The following is a 19,224-nucleotide window of genomic DNA, read 5'->3' as shown; positions in this document are numbered from 1 at the left end:
CCCCAAAATCAAATGCCTTAGGTTACAAGGTTCTGCCGAATTTTATAACATCAGCAAGCATTCTGCTAGCTGAGCAAGATGAGTACTTGACTGCTAAGACCATAAAGTCACTCGAATTTGGTAACTATCTGCTACGGTGAACACTACCAGAGCAACAAACAGCAATATCTGAAGATAAATGGAACTTTCAGGAATTCACAAAGTAAAATGAATGATTTTTAAAAATAATGTTGTGTTTCATAGTGATCATCACTTTGTTACACAAGTATTAGATCAAAACTGTCTCTCGCATGTTGCATAAACACCATTTCAGAAAATACAGGAGGAGTTTTGTCCTGAAGTATGACTCTACAGTTTTCAGAAACATGTTCTATATCATGGCGACCAGAGAGCATGAGCATCGTGCCCCTTCGGATAAAAAGTAGGCAATGCTTTAACTTGGGTCTTTGTATAGGGTAGAGTTCTCTACTTACGTGAACAAGAGGAACTACCTGTGTTCTCCACAAGTAAACCCAAGTAGAGTCCTGGATGGAATCCTTGATTATGTTAATTACATAGAGCTTTTCAAGAAGGGGTCGTATTGGAATTTTGAGCATGGGCCCTAATCCAGCCTCACACCGCGCATTTTACAGACAAGGTTAGCTGTTGGAAGATCAAGCTGATTTCCTGAATCTGATTTTACAAGATCCTTGAGCTGATCTGTTGGTGTTGAAAAACAGGTATGAAATGTAGAAAGAACCGGAGGGATGGGCATTGATAGAGCTGAAAGCACATTGCTCAAGTATTCAATATCGACAGACAACTGCTGAGCTCCACGGTCTGTTATCTTGTGGATCCCACGCAACTGCTCAATATAAAGAGCAGTGGCTCCCTCAGCAACCTATAAAAATTAAAAAAGATTAGACTAATTGGTTGAAACTGTTGCAGTAAACATTGATTCTGAATTCCAGGACATATAATAAGCTATACTGCTCAGGCACTGATACCTGATATCCGTGTTATAGTGATGAAGGCATCACGTATAAACAGGAGTGTAAACCACAAAGTTAAAAGTCTTAGCTGTTACCTTGAACATCCATTCAGTTGCAAAGAACTGTGCCTCCTCAGCATTGGCATCACTGTTGGAAATACCCTCAGCAAGGGGCTCCAGTTGTTGGGGTAAAGTAAGTAGGTATTCACCTACATTGGTCACATAAGACTGAGGGTAGGCACTAAAGCTGGGAACAGGAAAAGCGCTAGGTTCTTCAACAGAAGACCATATGGGCAGACGAGACAAATCACTAAAGTGTTGTCTCACTTTCAATATAAGTACATCATAAACTAGCTCATTGACTGCCTCCGCAAATGCCGCAACTCTTTGAGAAGCAAGTGGAAGGGCATGAAATCGGGGATCTTTTGACTGCAAGAACAATTATAAGGGTACACATGAATATTAGATGTATCAACAGATAAAAATCTATAGTATAGGTAAATAACATAAAACAGATTTCCTTAAGTGAAAGATGGTCTTTCAGTAGATTAATCTAATTGTTTCTTTCAGAGGGATAGGTTTTAGTAACCTTTTCTAATATTGTTACTCTTTGAGAATAACCAGTGTAAATTCAACGGTTGAAGATCACTTCGTGTTGGAAAATTTTGGAAACACACACAGACACAAAAAAAAGTTGTTTTCCAAAAAATTTGACCACACTTCTGTCATGTCAAGTACCTGCTCTAAAAGGTTAAAAAGTTTTCGAGCCTTTTCAGGGACATCGACAAGCCGAAGAGCTGCCACATCCAGGGAAGCTTTTCCAGCTGTAGACAAATTCCCACTTCCATCATCATTATCCACATGTGACTGGTTTTGATCAAGACTTGAACCATAAACAGAAAATGACAAATTAGTGCTCAATCGAGCAAGAGTAGACCGCAAGGAAGCTTCAAAAACTGAAGTTCGGCTCGTCAAGCAATCAGCAACAGTGAGAATCTGTAAAGCACCCTGGACAAAAGACCATTCCTCCTCATTTGACATGAAATCAACTTTTCGTGCATGTGAAGCTCCGTCCTTCCTGTCTGCTCCTGTTTCCTTCTTTCCTCCAATAGTTTCTGCCACCACATCCACTCCGCAGACTGCTCTCAGTGATTTTAGGTTTCCCTGAAGGGTGGAGATGTATTGTAAAGTTACATCATCGAGGGCAAGGATTAGCTCATCTGCCTCTGAACCACCAGTAAAGCTAATGCATCTCTCTGTGGCAGCTTCAAGAAGAAGAATGACTTGTGGGATAGATTCTTCCATTCTTCGAACTGTTTCACTGAGCTCTACTCCCTGCACACCAATAATACGAGTACTAACTCCCCTGAGATCAAGACTTGAAATTCCAGCAGACAGCACTCCACGCTCCATTTGCCCATATCTATTACCAATTAAGTAGCAAGTTATTTAATAAATAATTGGTTAAGCAATGAAATATTAGTTGGATGGGTCATGTATACAAGAAGCATCTCTTGATACCAGTCTCCAAGTTAAACAAAACATATTCAACCAGAAAATTCTATTGGAAATATTATAACATCTAGTCCCCATCTTCTTCAGATATCTTTTTGCGGCGCAAACATCTACCCCAGAAAACAATGGTCAAAACCGGTTCCTTAACCAACCAACCGAAATGTTCCAAAAGAAGCATACATCAATGAAAAGGAGAAAATGTGCCACACAGGCAAGTATCATTGTTAAAAATCAAATGTGCTAACCTTTGTTTAAATGTTTCATATGGAAGGTAGACTGTCTTCAGTGTATCCAATAACACATGAAGATCTGAATCAGAAAACAAATGTTGAATATTCCTTGCAAAACTCCCTGTTATGTTGTGTAGTTCTATCAGAGCCTCCAGATGCTTAGTCTGAATTTTGACACCTTTAGGCAAATCCCCAGATAAGATGTCTAATATACCTGAAACCAGACACAAGAAGACATCATCATGGTATTAAACATTGCAAAGCAATATTACAGGTGAAATCAACTGCCAAGGAATACATGACCAACAATGAAAGCAGTAAATTTGAGAAAAATGACCAACTCCCCAGGTCATCTAAAAAGATTAAAAGAGATATAAAGTATAACCTTTGGCCAATGCTTTAGTCTCAGGTACAACATCTCCAGTAGCAAGATTAACACGGGATACAAAACTAGAACCAACAGATGACATTGCCTCGATCAACAATTTTGGGACAAGAGTTCTGTAATCTTCAGGAAAAGCAAGCATGCACCTGTCGAGGAGAATTTACATGGAAGACTGAGTATCTGTATCATCATACTCTACTAAATATCCAAATGGCACTAAAAGAAGATGGATTTTCCATATATAAGGTTGGAAAGAGTCTGAAAGCATTCCGTGTAGCTGATAAGGAAATTCACATTCACAAGCTTAAACATATACAGTTCAATAATAAGTACTTGTTTTCATCATGCACAGGAAGAAGCTCAGAGGGAATACATATATTAGGACATCCTAAGTCCCCCCCGCAAAAACATCAGCGGCACAACTAAGGAAAATTAGCTACAAGTAAATATCTGTGAGAATCTAAACAAAAAGTACCACTTCCATTCTTGTTCAAGATAAAGCAGCAACTCATCATAGAAACTCGGTAACCAGCGTGCGAACGACATTGTCTGCATATTTGACTGTGAATTAAAGCTACTGGCCCTTTCCACTTCATTCTTCTCATTTGCAAGTTTACTAGATTGTTGCCTTAAATCAAATTCTTCCCAGAGCTTCTTTATGGTTTTGAGGTGGACTTTGGTGTAGTAACTTTCCAAAGACTTAAATCTCCCAATTCGAATGAGGATTCCCCTCATTTCTTGAGCGACATTAACCTACAAAAGAAGGAAAAATAAATGAATGCCCCTGTCAAGTTGTCAGGAAAAGCACTAGGGAATAGATAAAGAATGTAGATAACAACTTTTGTTTTCGGATATTCGCCTCAAAAGTCAAAAAGAAAATGATGAAGGAAGCTACCTTTCTATTGTTCAATGAGTCTGTTAGACGGGGCTGAACCATTGAATCCAGTCTATCTTCTAGAACCTCAAGCTGCTTCCTTATATTAGCAAACTCAGCAACCTGATAATCATGAACTCATGAATCATAACTCTTTCACAGATTCTCAGCTGCGACATGATTAGTTGTTTGGAATGCTTAAAAACTTACTTCTCCAACTGCAGTCAGACAATGTCTCATGTTCGCAAGCGTATCTGCTGCCCGTGGGAGATCACCACTGGCAAATACATCCTCTACAGTCGAGCTCAACTGCGTCAAACCTGCAGCATCCTGTTCAACAGCAGAAACACTTTCACCAACCAACAAGAAACAGAGAATCAATTGACAAAACAGCTCCATCCCAAATAAAGAAATCTAAATCATAAAAAACCTGCAGTGTCTCATATGCAGCTTCCATCCTCTGCTTGACTGTATCAACTTTGGCGAGGGTTGCAATGGATTCTGCAGAGGATCCCTCAGCCTGCAGACAAAATTAAAGTTGACACCAGAAAGTCATCAATACAACCACTTTCCCACGCATGACAAAAAATTCTAGTTGCAACTATGGTACTTAGATATTATGCATATACTAGAGTCATATCAAAACAGTCTACGTCATTGAACAAATTGCTCAGAGGAGTGCATCCACCAACTCAGTTCGGGACCTTCAGTTTACTTCACTGATTTGATTTTACCTATATCCCTACACAAACTCCGATCTTCTTCTTCAGAGCCCACATTAATTTTGAGTTAGATCCACACTCATGAGACTTCTTAAATTTTCACATGGGAAGATTTGGTTTTAATTCAGAAAAGAAAGAGAAGCACCTGTACTAACAATAAGACGATGAAATCCAGCAGCAACTTTTTTTGTGTTAAGGCATGTATCCTATTTACACCTAAAACAACTGAACTATAGTTTAAAAACATTTGCTTTTTTGCTCAATCCAAGCGGCCATAGAACTGTTTAAATCATCATCTGAAGACTTCCTCCCTAATTTGAGCTAAAACAAAAAGAAATTACATTATCGAGTAACAAAGCGATAATGATAGATAAAAAGATAGGAGCTGCACTACCTTTTTGAGGAAGAGCAGGATGTTGGCGACAGAGGAGCGGAGGGAAAGTGCTTCATCTCGGAGGCGCAGGACATCGCGAGAGGCGCGAGGGACGCGTAGGAGTGCGGCGGAGCTCTGCTCCTCGAGTGAGGCGGCGATCTCCTCCGACACCATCTGCAGCCTCATCTCCAGATCCACCAGGTGCTTCTCGACCGGGTCCTGTGGGTGCCTCTGCTGAACTGCTCCATTTATCCATTTCTTCGGGTCGAATTTCTCCTCCGAGAAGGCGCTCAGATCCACCATCATCTTGGATGTGTATTCCGTTTTCCGATGGATCAAGTTGTGTGGGTTTTAGCTTCACCGGCTGGTTTAGGCCTTGAGAGAGATCGGTTACTGAAATCGCTGGTGAATTCCTTGAACGAAACGCGATTATTTGCATTTGCGCTTTAGTTGGTTATGAGTCACGACTTATGAGAAGTCCAAAAGAAAAAAATTAATTGTCAAAATAATTTATTCCATAATTAATTATGGAATCGCAAGCCCAAACTAAATTTTAGTCCCACCTCTATTATTTTTTGCCAAATTATCAATTACATTCATTAAATAATTTTTTAATTTGTTCACCTACTTTAAGGGCGAGGTTAGTTTTAAATTTTAGTCACGATCTACATGATTAATTATAAAATTATAAATTTAAATGTCATAATTATTTTTTAGACGATTAATTATTATAAATTTAGTATTTTTTCATAATTAACCATTTAATCATCGAGTCAAAATGCCTCAATAAATTTATAAAACTTATTTATATTATTGTAAATTTTTGTCGTGCCAATATTTGAATACATCAAATTTATCCTTTAATTGATTTTTTCTCTTCAAATAAAATTTTGGTTAGAATACTAATTTTTTAATATTTGAATTTCATAATTTTTTTTTTTTCTGTCAATCCATTACGTGATGTTTCTGTCTCCCTTACTTCTCCATGTTCTTTTGTTTTTATTTTTTCTCTCCCACTTTACATGTTTTTTATGGCTTGAATGGATTTTTTTGATTCATTTTTGATATTATAGGGTGGTAAATTAACACTTAATTTTTTTTCTTTCAGGAGGTTTTTTCATATCACAGTCCGGTGGAATGGATTTAATCCATTTGAAATAATTAGCCATTTCCCATTAAAACATAAGTTATCTATTGAAGAATAGAAGGTTATTCACAAATTTTACTCTTGAAGTAATGGCCAAATGCAAGAGATCACTAGAAAACTTATACAGAAATTTAGAGTGTGGGCAGTAGATCATCAAGGAGATCTTCCAATCTTGATTCAGTGGATAGTTGGACCACCCATGCATCTTCACACAGATCATTGGATGGTTCAATGCCGCTAATTTCCGCCAAAATCTTCACTACTTCAGGCATTCTTCGTCTGCTTTCAGGGACAGTGGCAACACAATCCATTGCTGTTTGCAACATATGTAGGATAGCCTCCTCCTCATCTGGATACCTCAAAATCTCTATATCAATTACCACAGCAATCCAATCGTCATGACTAAAAGATTGAACCCAATTCACTAGCCAAGTGACCTTGCCATCAACCTCAGTCCACTTATCTAGCTTGCCAGAGACAAGTTCAAGTTGAATAACTCCAAAGCTGCAGACATCAGAAGCTTGGGATACTTTTGTGGTGTCTTTGACTTCAGGGGCGCAGTAGACTTGAGTTCGCAATGTGGACCGTCGTTTCGTCAATTGTGCTAATCCAACATCCGAGACAAGGCTGTATTTTTGTCCATTTAGGAATACATTGGAGGAATTTATATTTCCATGCACAAGCTTATCTTGACGGTGGATGTGAGCAATACCCCTTGCTGCACCTACTGCAATTCTCAGTACGGTCGTCCAGTCTAAAGGTGTATTACCAGTGCCCACAGAGGAGAAAATGGATTCAGAGTATTATCATCATAGTTTATGAACTAACTACAAATTTTACCTTAAATAAGGATGTGAAATTGGCATGCAAGTATCTCTCAGGTTAATCAGCAAGTGAATTTGGTTGCTAAAACTAATTCTCACATGGAAAAAACAAGAGCAAACTAGTTATACATACCATGTAGCCAGGCAGATAAATTTCCATGATTCTGATAATCATACACCAAGAGTACTTCTTCCGAAAAGTAGTATGCCCTTAATTCAGCAACATTTTCATGCCTCATTCTTCCAATAACCTCAATATGCTGCTGGAATTCCATGTGTAGCATTGACATCCTTCAATCTCTTTACCATGATAGTGTTTCCATTGCCTAATCTTGCCCTGTAAGAAGTACCAAATGTATCTTTCCCAAGAACCTCAGCTGAAGCCCTTAACAAATCCTCAAGGTCAAATGTGGCAGTACTATCCTCAAAAAATATTAGTTTCCTTTCTGAGGAAACACTATTTCCTGTGATTGTCATATTAAGATCCTCCAACATTTTCACCACTTCAGAAATTTTAGGTCTCTTGTTTATTGATTTTGCCACACACCTTACTCCTATTTGCAACAATTTAACCATCTCTTCTCTTACGGCAGAATTCTCCATTGGATCTACATCAAATACCTTAGCAGGCCTCACCTATTTTTACTGAATTGACCAACTTGACTACGTCAACAGCCTCTGGACCACCTGGGACGTGTGAAGTGGACTTCCGAGTGAGAAGTTCAAGCAGCAGAATCTCAAAGCTATAGACATCCGATGCTTGGGACACATCTCGAGTGTTCTTCACTTCTGGAGCACAGCACCGTGCAGTTGGCATGAATGTTGTTTCTATCATGTTTGTCAAGCCAAGATCTGACACACAGCTATACTTTTCAGAGTTGAGAAAAATATTTGTTGCTTTTATATTTCCATGGACAAACTTCCCACCATTTTGTGAGTGTTTGGCAGCAATACCCCTTGCAGCACCAATTGCAATCTTTAGTCTAGTTTCCCAGTCTACATGAGCCGGATTTTCACCAGTTTTTCCTGGAAACATGAGAAGATGCATAATTAGTCAAGTTTCACCTACTAGCCTAGGCACAGAATCTTAGTGAGGAAACAGCTTGATCAAACAGTCTTGATGAGAGTCAACATTTGCTGTTCTGAATCATTCAAAATCTTAACGCGGAATCCCAATATTCTATGTCAGTGTGCTAAATACAATTATTTGACAACGACTCGGTTGGAAGCTTTCTTTCAAGGGAAAACAAAAATGAAAATAGAAAATCGCAAGGCCAGAGAAAGCTTCAGAAGTACATCATGAATTAAACCAGAAATAACGAGCATCGGGTCTGCGAAAATCACAACCCAATTCCCGTGATCAATTTCGGAAAATTACAGAAAAAATAAAATAAAAAATCAAATGTTGGAGTTAATCCGAGAAAATGGGAGGAAAACTGACAGGATTGAATTTCTGGCAAATTACAAATTCCCAATTGAATTAGAGAAAACTAGAACATAAAAGAAAATTGCATAACCATTGTTGGAAGCAAGCTGCAAGACCGACGCGGCCACCGGAAAGCAAGAAGGCCAATGAGACCGGCGGCGAATGAGAGCGATGGCTGTGTGTTCTGCCCATTTTCTGATAACTGGGAAATCGAAATTGAAGCTGGAGTTGAGAACCATAGTTTGGTGTTAGAATATATTTACATACACACAACTTCCATCTCAGGAGTTCATCTGATTTCCGGCTTTCTGCCAATTCAATTGAATTTATTGCTATCAGGTCATAGTTTTCTATTCTGTAACCGACGATTACAGTTGTTGAAGTGCAATCTTTCTAGGAGAACTTTAGTGATCGTTTACATAATAAAAAAAAATTAATTCAGACTCGATCTGTTCTAAGTCAATTGATCCAATTACCAAGTATAATAATAACTATTTGAAATGATTAACGATTTTCCATTAAAACACTACTTATCTTATTGACAGGTTAAATCCAATATATCGAAGTTGGACTCAAATTTCAAGAATTTGCCAATTGTATTTTCCTTTTTCATTTAATTTTGCTGGAGTAAATTGTATTTAACGCACCAAAATACTCTATATCAGGGTCAACTGGGACAGATTTTATTCACTGAGTTCAGAGAGAAAGATAGAGATTTATTGAGTGGGCTAAAAGAAGAGGTTATTCACAAATTTCACTCTTGAAGACAAGTTGAATTACTGAATGACCAAATGCAAAGAGATAACTAGAAAACTTATTCACAAATTTAAATACTCAAGAATGGCAGTGTGGGCAACAGATCATCAAGGAGATATTCCAATCTTGATTCAATGGATGGCTGGTCTTGGCCCCATGTATCTTCCCACACATCATTGGATGGTTCAATGCCGCTAATTTCCTCCAAAATCTTCACTACTTCAGGCATTCTTGGCCTGCTCTCAGGGACGGTCGCAACACAATCCATTGCTATTTGCAATACTAAGCTTGCAGCCTCCTCTTCTCGATACCTCAAAATCTCTAAATCAATCACCTCAGAAATCCAATCATCACGACTAAAAGATTGAACCCAATCAACTAGCCAGATGACCTTGCCATCATCCCCGGTCCACTTAGCTGGCTTGCCAGAGACAAGTTCAAGTAGAACAACTCCAAAGCTGTAGACATCAGAAGCTTGGGAGACTTTCGTGGTGTCGTTGACTTCAGGGGCCCAGTGGCCATGAGTTTGCAGAACGGTCCGTTTGATCGCATTGGTCACTTTTGCTAGTCCAACATCAGATACAAGACTGTGGTTTTGTCCATTTAAGAAAATGTTGGAGGATTTTATATTTCCATGCACAAGCTTCCAACCATCTTCTCGGTGGATGTGAGCAATACCCCTTGCTGCACCTACTGCAATATCCAGTCGGATCTTCCAACCCAAAGGTAGCTTACCAGGGCCTATTGTGGAGAAGAAAAGCTCAAAGTATAATAATCATAGTCTTACAAGAATGTGTTAGGATAGGCAGGATGGCGTAGTATATTCGACTGCTGGTAATGCCAAAAAATATGAAAATGGAATTCAGTTCAGTTTGTGAAAACACTTGACAGGTGACCACTGATTATTGGCATCTAACACTTAGCAGAACTGTCATTCAACTAATGGTTCTAAACATTGCTTATTCTTTTCCTACGAAGGATAAGCCGGTCATTTGCCAGTAGGCTTGGGTGTTTCTAAATAATAGCTACAAGTCCAGTAAAAACTGGAAGTGAGAGTAATAACAAAAGTACTGAAAGAAGAAGCTTCATGAGAAGATAATCACTGACAAAACATTATACTAGTAATCCTTATATCGTCCCCACTCCATTAGTTCATCTAAATTCTGCCTACAAGGGAATCCTATGTTCAGTTGGATCTAATGAATTTACCTGAGATTTGTTAGCTAATACTTTTTGCAACTGCTCTCCAAGTGCAACTGAAGCTTCATAACTTCAATATCATAGGTTATTAATTAATGGCAAATTTATCATACGAAAGGAACAAGATGTGGGCCTGTAAGCAATCACAGGTATTGTAATTTGTAACGACAATTTTCTGATATTTTTTGTTGCTAAAACTTATTTTTCACAAGAAAAAAATAACACAGACTAACTTTAGAGTAATTGATGTTATACATACCATGTAGCAAGGCAGATAAATTTCCCTGATTCTGATAATCATACACCAAGAGTACTTCTTCTTCTGAAAAGTAGTATGCCCTTAATTCAGCAACATTTCCATGCCTCATTCTTCCAATAACCTCAATATGCTGCTGGAATTCCATATGTGTAGCATTGACATCCTTCAATCTCTTTACCATGATAGTGTTTCCATAGCCTAATCTTGCCTTGTAAGAAGTACCAAATGTTCCTTTCCCAAGAACCTCAGCTGAAGCCCTTAGCATATCCTCAAGCTCAAATGTGGCATTACTATCCTCAAAAAACAGTAGTTTTCTTCTTGAGGAAACACTATTTCCTGTGTTTATCTTTTTAACGTCCTGTAAAATCTTCAATACTTCAGATATTTTAGGTCTCCTCTTTATTGATTTTGCCACACACCTTATTCCTATTTGCAACATGGTAACCATCTGTTCTCTTATCGTAGGATTCTTCAATAGATCTGCATCAAATACCTTAGAAGCCCATACCTTACTTTTTACAGAACTAACTAGCTTGACTAGGTCAACAACCTCACAACCACCAGGGACATGTATAGGAGACTTTCTAGTGAGAAGTTCAAGTAGTAGAATCCCAAAGCTATAGACATCAGATGCTTGAGATGCATCTCGAGTGTTCTTGACTTCTGGAGCATAGCACCGCGCTGTTGACATAAATGTTGTTGCTATCATGTTTGTCAGACCAAGATCTGATACACAGCCATAATGTTGAGAATTAAGAAAAATGTTTGTTGCTTTTATGTTTCCATGAACAAGCTTCCCACCATTTTGTGCATGTATTGCAGCAATACCTCTTGCTGCACCAATTGCAATTTTTAGTCTGGTTTCCCAGTCCACCTGAGCCGGACTTTCACCAATTTTTCCTGGAAACATGAGAAGATGCATAAGATGATTCATATATTTCATATCTTACCTACTAGTATGTGGACATTATGATGATTGAAAAGAAAACAATATGTGAGTGAAAGGGAATCCTAAAGAAATTACATGTAAGTACCTAATGTTGCCCTACTGATATCATTAAATCTAGTCTCCTGCACAAGGCATTGAACTGATGCCATCCACATTCCAAAACCTATCTGTTTTATCCCAGATGTATCTTATAACAGCAGCCACAGAAACACTAATGGGTTCGATTAGATAAGACTAGTTTGATGATATTTTTCTATTAAAATTGAAGTGACAGAACATGAATCGATATTTATACCTTGACCCATACATACTTCGTCAATCACTCCAATAAATGGCCAACATATACAAGAAAGAGAAACAATGTTGAGTTGCATTGTTTTAATGGAGTGTGATAATGCACTGAAACAGAGACATCTCTGTAATTAGATCATGCATTTCTTATCTGATTTGCAGTACAGACAAACATGTTGCCCTGACAAAGTGACCTGATGCAGCCAAAAATTTTATTGAGAAAAGAGTTTGTGATCTGAACAGATAAGTTTATCAACTGAAGTGGCAGAGTTCAACTTACCATGTAACAACTCATACACGCTCCCCTTACTATAGTAATCATACAGCATAAGCCTTTCATCCTCGGTAGAATAGTAAGCTCTTACTGCAACCACGTTCTCATGCCTGATATTTCCAACAATATCCATATGGCGCTTGAAATCCACTTCAGAGATACCCAGTGACTTGCTCAGTCTCTTCACCACAATTCTCACCCCATTATCCATTGCAGCGGTGTACGCACTCCCAAACGTTCCCATCCCAAGTAACTTAGGAAAAACGACGTATGCCTCTTTAATATCAATAGCAGGAATAAAATCTGAAATGAGAACCAGCTTGGGAGACGCTCTCGATAACCTTGAAAAACTTCCATACCTCAAAAAGTCAAAGGTCAAATCGCGAAGGCGAGAACTCGAGTTGAAGCTAGCACTGGAATCAGATGCCTCAGAAAGGATACTGGGGCTTCTGGAGTGATCATGAAAAAGCTCCCACAGCTGCTGTTTTCGCAAAACAGCCGCAACCAGCCTCTCCCAGTTATCATAGATAGCAGACATCTTCTCCTACCCTTCTTCCGTGGAAATGCTATTCATTTGATCAAACAGGTTTTGAATTATTAAAAAGCTTAACGCGGAATTGCAATATTCTGTCACCATAGTAAATGCAACCAGTTGACATTGACTCGGCCAGAAGCATCCTACTTTTTTCTATTTTATAATTGAAAAAAAAAAAGAAAAAGAAAAACAGACATTCCGAGAAAGTTTCAGACGTAATTTACGGATTATCTTCCTCAATCCTCAAATACATAAGAAGCACAAGACATAACAACACCCTTTGCGGAAAACACCATATAACTCTGGAAATCATTTTCCAGAAACTATAGAAAACAGAAAACTCAATTTTGAGTCAATCAGGGAAAATGACGAAAGAATTGCAGTACATAATACAGGATTATCAAATTACAAATTCCCGATTGATTAAGCAAAACGAAAAGGAACTGCATACCCATTGTTGGAAGCAAGCCGTAGATCGACGCGCAAACCGGAATGCAGGAACACCTATGAGAATGCCGGAAAATAGATGGCTTTGCCGGTCATGTTCAACCCATTTTCTGATCATTGGGACATCGGAAATGAAGCTCGGGTTGAGAACGGTTGAATGTCACTTTGCGCCTCCAAAATAAGATAATTTTACTTTGACTATAAAAATTTAAATGCTTGGCAGATTGCTCCACCCTAAATAAGTTTAGCGGATCTACACTACTGTGACTTGTGAGGCCAAAAATGTCCAAAAGAAGAAGAATAATAATAATTAGCAAGTGGTTTCTAAAAAATTATTCATTCATGTCCTTGTGTAATGATGTGAGTAGAAGTAGCACCCATTCAATAAGTTCGGATCTATGTTCCAAGTTTGGGCAAGAGATAATAAATTTTAAGAAATAGAACCTGTAAAACAACATATTAGCACTCCTACGCTAAAATTATAATCAGATTTAAAAGAAAAATAATTGCAAGAAATACATTGTAATTAGAAATCGTGATATGATGATCAATTGTGCGAGAAAAATCGTGTTAAGAGTGCGATCAAAGTGCAAGAGAAGAGTGTGACAACAATATTCCAACGTTTGGATGGTGTCCCTCGCTTGGGACCAAACTTGTATTTATAGGGGATGTCCCTCTTCAGCAGGATTTTGCACGTTTCCTTTAATCTCAAGATGAGTGGACAGGAGTTGTTAACATAAGCTATAATCCGATCTTATATTCAATTAACCTAGTTGAGGGAAATATGTTTTCAAGCTGAGGGGATTCTTTGTTGTTGAGAACTCTTTGGTTAACAAGCAGTCATTCTGGTCCAAGAGTTTAGGGCTGTGAGGGGACCTCCTTTGAAACACGTCTTTCATATTCGCTAAATGTAATGCGTGGCAATTTAGGTAGATGCCATGTGTGGAAGACTAGGTGCGGACCTCAATTTAATCATCATTATTAGGTCATGAATTTTGGCTAGATCCATGAGTAGCTTGATTCCCTTCTCCACGTCCTATCGTCTGTCAGTGAAGGAATGATATTGCTGATACTGAGGGGGGCGTTTGGTAACTGCCTCCTCCCACGCACTTGTGGCGCTAAGTAACCGCCTAATCAGAGGAGGTTAAGAGGTGAATGTGGGCCATCCCATGTTCTTAATCACGAAGTAACCCCTTTTTCCTTCATTTTTCTCCTTTCCATCTTTTCTTGAAGAACCAGGTCTCCTCATTCAAACATCTATAAGTATCCCCTCCCTCTTTCAACTCTTTTTGAAATTTTTCTTCTTGACTCCCTTTTATGGCCTCTTTAGATGAGTCGGTCCATTTTGTTAAAGAGGTTTTCCTAGACGATGATCCCTCGGAGGCCACTTAGAGGAGGATGGGTTCCAACTCGTCTAGACCGCTGAGTGGCCGGAGGCGGAGTCTACGGCGTGTAGCGGCTGCTACTCGCCGTTTGATAGATGAGGAAGACTAAGAGGATGAGGCAGGGGGGAATGAAGGGGAAGGATTCTCTCCTGGGGAAGAGGAGAGGGAGATGCCCCAATCGTCAATAGATTGTGGGTCTTCTAGTCTCAAAATCTTTAGTATGGATCAATTGATTTGCGAGTTCTATATTCTCTTTGCCTTCAGTATTTATGCCTCTTCTCCTACGAGTTGCCCCTATTTTCCCTCTCTCAATTGTCTGTGCTTCTTCTCTCCTCAATTATGATTGGGCTTATGCTTTCTCATTCCTTCCTTTTATTTTGATGTTGTTTGTTTTTTTCAAGTTCCCTTGAACCAGTTGATTCCTAATTCTTTTATAATTTTGGCTAATTTCTTTATGATTTTTTGCTTCCATGAGTTCCCTGTCACTGCTGATATTTTCGCTTGAAACTTGCTGAAATGGCTATTTTTCTCTTCATGCCTCGTCCTGGGGTGCCTTTTTTACCTACTCCTAATCCCAAAAAAATTGAAAGAAAAGTTTCTTTTTTGTCCTGCCTTCTCGTCCATGGAATTTTCCCAGTTCGTTGGATTTAGGAGGCTCCCCCCTCCTTAAGCGTTGGGGAAAGGAGTGTTGCCTTATCTTCTTTTGGACATTTTGAATTAGGACCCTTATGATAGTCAGTTCTTAGTTGATGAACGACTTCTGGGGTATTTTGGCTTGAGTCTCAAGGTGGAGTCTTTGGGATTCCCTTGGTATTTTATATTTCCTTCCATGCTTTGATTATTTTATTAATTCTTGGTCATGACTGCATTTTGTTTTCTTTTTTTGACAACAAACATCATGTTCAACAAGTTAATGCGGGAGCACGCTCTAGGGATAAAATTACAAAAATTAGTCTTGCCGTTCACTTGAACAAAATGAATCCTAAAAGTTGAATGGGTCAAAATGTGATAAGCATTCAAATGATCCGACAAAACTCACCCTGTTTCTCTCCTTAATATTTGGATTCGGTGTTGAGATGTAAATTAACTAAACTAACAAAAAAAAAATTAGAATTTGAAACATCATTTTTGAAAGATTCTCATAAGTTACTGTTTTTGATATATGATTGCTTCTGTTCAAGATTGAAAGATCATTCCTTTTTCCACTTGTAAATTAAATAGTATTAATTTCCATATCCAGCGCTTCTTCATACACAATCATATTCAACATGAATTCAATATTATTAAGCCAAGAAACTAGATACTATTACACTTAATTACAAGTACAAGACATACATGCATGGGGTGACTAACATTTGATGGCCAGAAAGAAGAGGAGGGAACTTCTTATTCACAAATTTCAACTTTCAAGACAAGATAGACTATTTAATGACCAAAAACAAGAGAACTTAATTCACATATTTCAATCTCAAGATAAGATGTTACCCCATTCCGTCCTATGCCATTTATGGTGTCAGTGTGGGCAACAAATCCTCCAATAGATCTTCCAGTCTTGATTCAATGTTTGGTTGCTCCAATCTATCTTCTAATCTTGATTCATCGGATGGTTCGATGCCACTAATTTCCTCCAACAACTTCACTACTTCAGTCATTCTTGGTCTATGCTCGGGGACAATAGTCACACAATCTAGAGCTATTTGCAACACTTGTACCATTGCCTCCTCCTCATTTTCATACTTTAGAAGCACCAAGTCAATCACTTCAGGAGTCCATTCATTATGAAGAAGAGTTTGGATCCAGTTAACTAGTAAGATGACCTCGAAATCATCTGTGGTCCATTGAGGTGGCCGTCCAGATACAAGTTCAAGCAGCAAAACTCCAAAGCTGTAGACATCAGAAGCTTGGGACACTTTCCTGGTGTCCATAACTTCAGGTGCGCAGTAGCCTGTAAAGCGCATAGCTGACCTTCTAATTGGATTCGTCACTTTTGCCAGTCCAGCATCAGAGACAATGCTGTATTTTTGTCCATCCAGGAAAATATTTGAGGATTTTATATTTCCATGCACAAGCTTCCCACCACCTTGTCTGTGGATGTGAGCGATACCCCTGGCAGCACCGACTGCTATTTTCAATCGGGTCTTCCAGCCTAAAGGTATCTTTCCAGTATTCTTTTTCCCTGCAAAGATGAAGAAAATGCATTTACTTATAATCATTAATTGGTCTAAATTCAATGTGCTTGGATAGCATAATAAGTTCGACTACTAATAACGTAAAAGTACAAAAAAAGGAATTCAGTTCATTTATTAAAACATAACCAGCAGCAGTGAATTATTGAGATCTAAGATCTTCCAGAAAAAATCCATTTGCGCAATTGCTTTCAACATCAGTTGTTTCTAAGAATAAGAGAAGTTCATTTGCCAATGGCCTAGGAGTGGTTAATATTAGCTACGACTTGAACAAAAAATGCAAGTGAGCTGCAATAATGAAAATACTGAACCATATGCCTTCATCATATAAGTGCAATATTTTTAACTAGCCATAGTCCATTAGTTCCTCTACATGGTGATCACAACGAGAGGCTCCTATGCTTATTCAATTCAGAATTCACCTTGTATTTTCAATTTAACAACTGAATGAGCTTATGAGATTTCATCCAAGTGCATTCAGATGTTCATAGCCTCAAAGTTCATATATTAATTGACTTCCAATATCAAGCTTATATGCACAAGGAAAGAAGAAAAGTCGCATAGCAGTCCAAGTTCACTCAACAAAGATCATTTACTGGAACTTTTGTTGGTGAAATTATAGCTCACATAGAAACCAAGGCAGAGCAGATGCCCCAAATTTTTATTTCTACATACCATGTAGCAAGGTAGATAACGTCCCCTGATTATAGTAATCGTACACCAAGAGCTTGTCATCCCTTGAAAAGTGGTACGCCCTTAATTCAGCAACATTTTTGTGCCTTATTCTTCCAATGACCTTCATGTGCTGCTGAAAGTCCTCGAATGTTACAGTTACATCCTTCAATCTCTTCACCACGACTGTGGTTCCATCTTCTAATATTGCCTTGTAAGAAGTCCCAAATGTACCTTTCCCAAGCACCTCAGCAGAAGCCCTTAACATATCCTCAAGGTCGAATGTGGGATTAGCATCCTCCAAAAATACAAGATTTCTTTCTACAGAAACATGATTACTTCCTGGGTTCATTGTACTAATATCTGCTAACATCTGCACTACTTCAGACATTTTAGGTCTCTTCTTTATTGATTTTGCAACACATGTCATTCCTATTTGCAACATTTCAACCGCTTGATCTCTTATTCTAGCATAGGTCAATAGCTCTGCATCAAATACCTTAGCAGCCCTCTCCTTGCTTTTCACAGAACTAACCAACTTGACTAGGTCAACAGCCTTAGGACCACCGGGGAAATGTACAGGGGATTTTCTAGTGAGAAGTTCAAGTAGCAGAATCCCAAAGCTATAGACATCTGATGCTTGGGATACGTCCCGAGTATTCTTGACTTCTGGAGCATAGCACCGTGCAGTTGGTGTCAATGTTGTTCCTGTCATATTTGCCAAGCCAAGATCTGATACACAGCCCCACTGTTGAGGATTAAGAAAAATATTTGATGCTTTTATGTTTCCATGGGCAAGCTTCCCACCATTTTGTGCATGTATTGCAGCAATACCCCTTGCAGCACCAATTGCAGTTCTTAATCTGGCTTCCCAGTCGAAGTGAGACTGTTCTTCAACAATTTGTCCTGGAAACATGAGAAGATGCATTAGAGTATTCCATGTGTTCATATTTCACCTACTAGCCTGTAGCCATCATCTTGATTGGAGCGAGAACTAATATGCAAGTAAATGGCATTCTAAGAGGAACGATGAGTACTGTACTTAGTGCTGGACCATTGACATCTTCAAATTTTCATAAACATGAAAAAAGAACAAGGAAACATCAGTTAAAGTTGCAGATCTCAATATACCATGTAACAATGCATGCACACTCCCCTTACTGTAATAATCATACAGCATGAGTCTTTCATCTTCAGAAGAATAGCAAGCTCTTAAAGCAACGACATTCTCGTGCCTGACATTTCCAGCAATATCCATATGGCGCTTGAAATCTGGTTCAGAAAGACCCAGTGACTTGTTAAGTCTCTTCACCACAATACTTATCCCATTATCCATTGCAGCCTTAAACGTACTCCCAAAGGTCCCGATCCCAAGTATTTCAGCAGAAGCCACGTATACATCTTTGACATCAAAAGCAGGACTAAAATCTGAAATCAGAACCAGCTTGGCAGGCGCTCTTCGCAAACTTGCAAAACTTCCATACGCAAAATCAAGCGATAGATCATGAGTGCGAGAACTCAGATTGAAGCTAGAACTAAAGTCGGATGCTTCAGAGAGGATGCTGGGACTCCTGGAGTGATCATGAAAAAGTTCCCACAGCTGCTGTTTTCGCAGAACAGCAGCAACCAGCCTCTCCCAGTTATCATAGATAGCAGACATCTGCTCCTAACCTTCTTCCCTGGAAATTCTAATAGTTATGCATTTAATCAAAGGCTTCGTTAAAATCAACTATTGCAGTCTTGAATTATTGAATCCCTTAACGCGGAATCAACAATATTCTATGTCATTATAGCGACAAATCGA

At 38.7% G+C, this 19,224-nt stretch overlaps 4 protein-coding genes across 8 annotated transcripts; all 4 read right to left on the bottom strand.

Annotated features, from left to right (window-relative positions):
• Nucleotides 1-194: 194 nt before the first annotated feature.
• On the bottom strand, nt 195-5,502 carry EYE (conserved oligomeric Golgi complex component-related / COG complex component-like protein). The gene is made up of 10 exons (XM_011078069.3): nt 5,091-5,502; nt 4,405-4,494; nt 4,185-4,304; nt 3,996-4,097; nt 3,576-3,853; nt 3,101-3,246; nt 2,731-2,929; nt 1,709-2,393; nt 1,067-1,399; nt 195-880 (listed from the first exon to the last, which is right to left on the bottom strand). The coding sequence occupies exons 1-10, from the start codon at nt 5,373-5,375 to the stop codon at nt 602-604; spliced, it is 2,517 nt and encodes an 838-aa protein (XP_011076371.1). The 5' UTR covers nt 5,376-5,502; the 3' UTR covers nt 195-601.
• Nucleotides 5,503-6,237: 735 nt separating this feature from the next.
• Nucleotides 6,238-13,415, bottom strand: LOC105160605 (putative inactive receptor kinase At5g58300). Of its 5 annotated transcripts, XM_088879811.1 has the most exons (7): nt 13,182-13,415; nt 12,202-12,761; nt 10,682-11,581; nt 8,558-9,963; nt 7,968-8,066; nt 7,174-7,892; nt 6,238-6,970 (listed from the first exon to the last, which is right to left on the bottom strand). In XM_088879811.1, the coding sequence occupies exons 2-4, from the start codon at nt 12,731-12,733 to the stop codon at nt 9,293-9,295; spliced, it is 2,103 nt and encodes a 700-aa protein (XP_088735937.1). In that variant the 5' UTR covers nt 12,734-12,761; nt 13,182-13,415; the 3' UTR covers nt 6,238-6,970; nt 7,174-7,892; nt 7,968-8,066; nt 8,558-9,292. The 5 variants fall into 5 exon arrangements, with proteins under 5 accessions (XP_088735937.1, XP_088735936.1, XP_088735935.1 ...); XM_088879810.1 differs by having other exon boundaries at nt 7,968-9,963; XM_088879809.1 differs by having other exon boundaries at nt 7,174-8,066.
• Nucleotides 6,348-7,279, bottom strand: LOC105160606 (putative inactive receptor kinase At4g23740). Its single transcript, XM_011078066.3, has 2 exons — nt 7,174-7,279; nt 6,348-6,970 (listed from the first exon to the last, which is right to left on the bottom strand). The coding sequence occupies exons 1-2, from the start codon at nt 7,277-7,279 to the stop codon at nt 6,348-6,350; spliced, it is 729 nt and encodes a 242-aa protein (XP_011076368.2).
• A 2,409-nt stretch (nt 13,416-15,824) lies between the features above and the next one.
• On the bottom strand, nt 15,825-19,160 carry LOC105160734 (uncharacterized). Its single transcript, XM_011078213.3, has 3 exons — nt 18,552-19,160; nt 17,424-18,326; nt 15,825-16,738 (listed from the first exon to the last, which is right to left on the bottom strand). The coding sequence occupies exons 1-3, from the start codon at nt 19,078-19,080 to the stop codon at nt 16,068-16,070; spliced, it is 2,103 nt and encodes a 700-aa protein (XP_011076515.1). The 5' UTR covers nt 19,081-19,160; the 3' UTR covers nt 15,825-16,067.
• Nucleotides 19,161-19,224: the final 64 nt, after the last annotated feature.

The sequence above is a fragment of the Sesamum indicum genome, linkage group LG4, assembly GCF_026168435.1.
Source record: "Sesamum indicum cultivar Baizhima isolate 11 linkage group LG4, ASM2616843v1, whole genome shotgun sequence".
Taxonomy (NCBI): Eukaryota; Viridiplantae; Streptophyta; class Magnoliopsida; order Lamiales; family Pedaliaceae; genus Sesamum; species Sesamum indicum.
The sequence above is the reverse complement of the archived record's forward strand: the minus strand, read 5'-3'. Positions and strand labels throughout refer to the sequence as shown.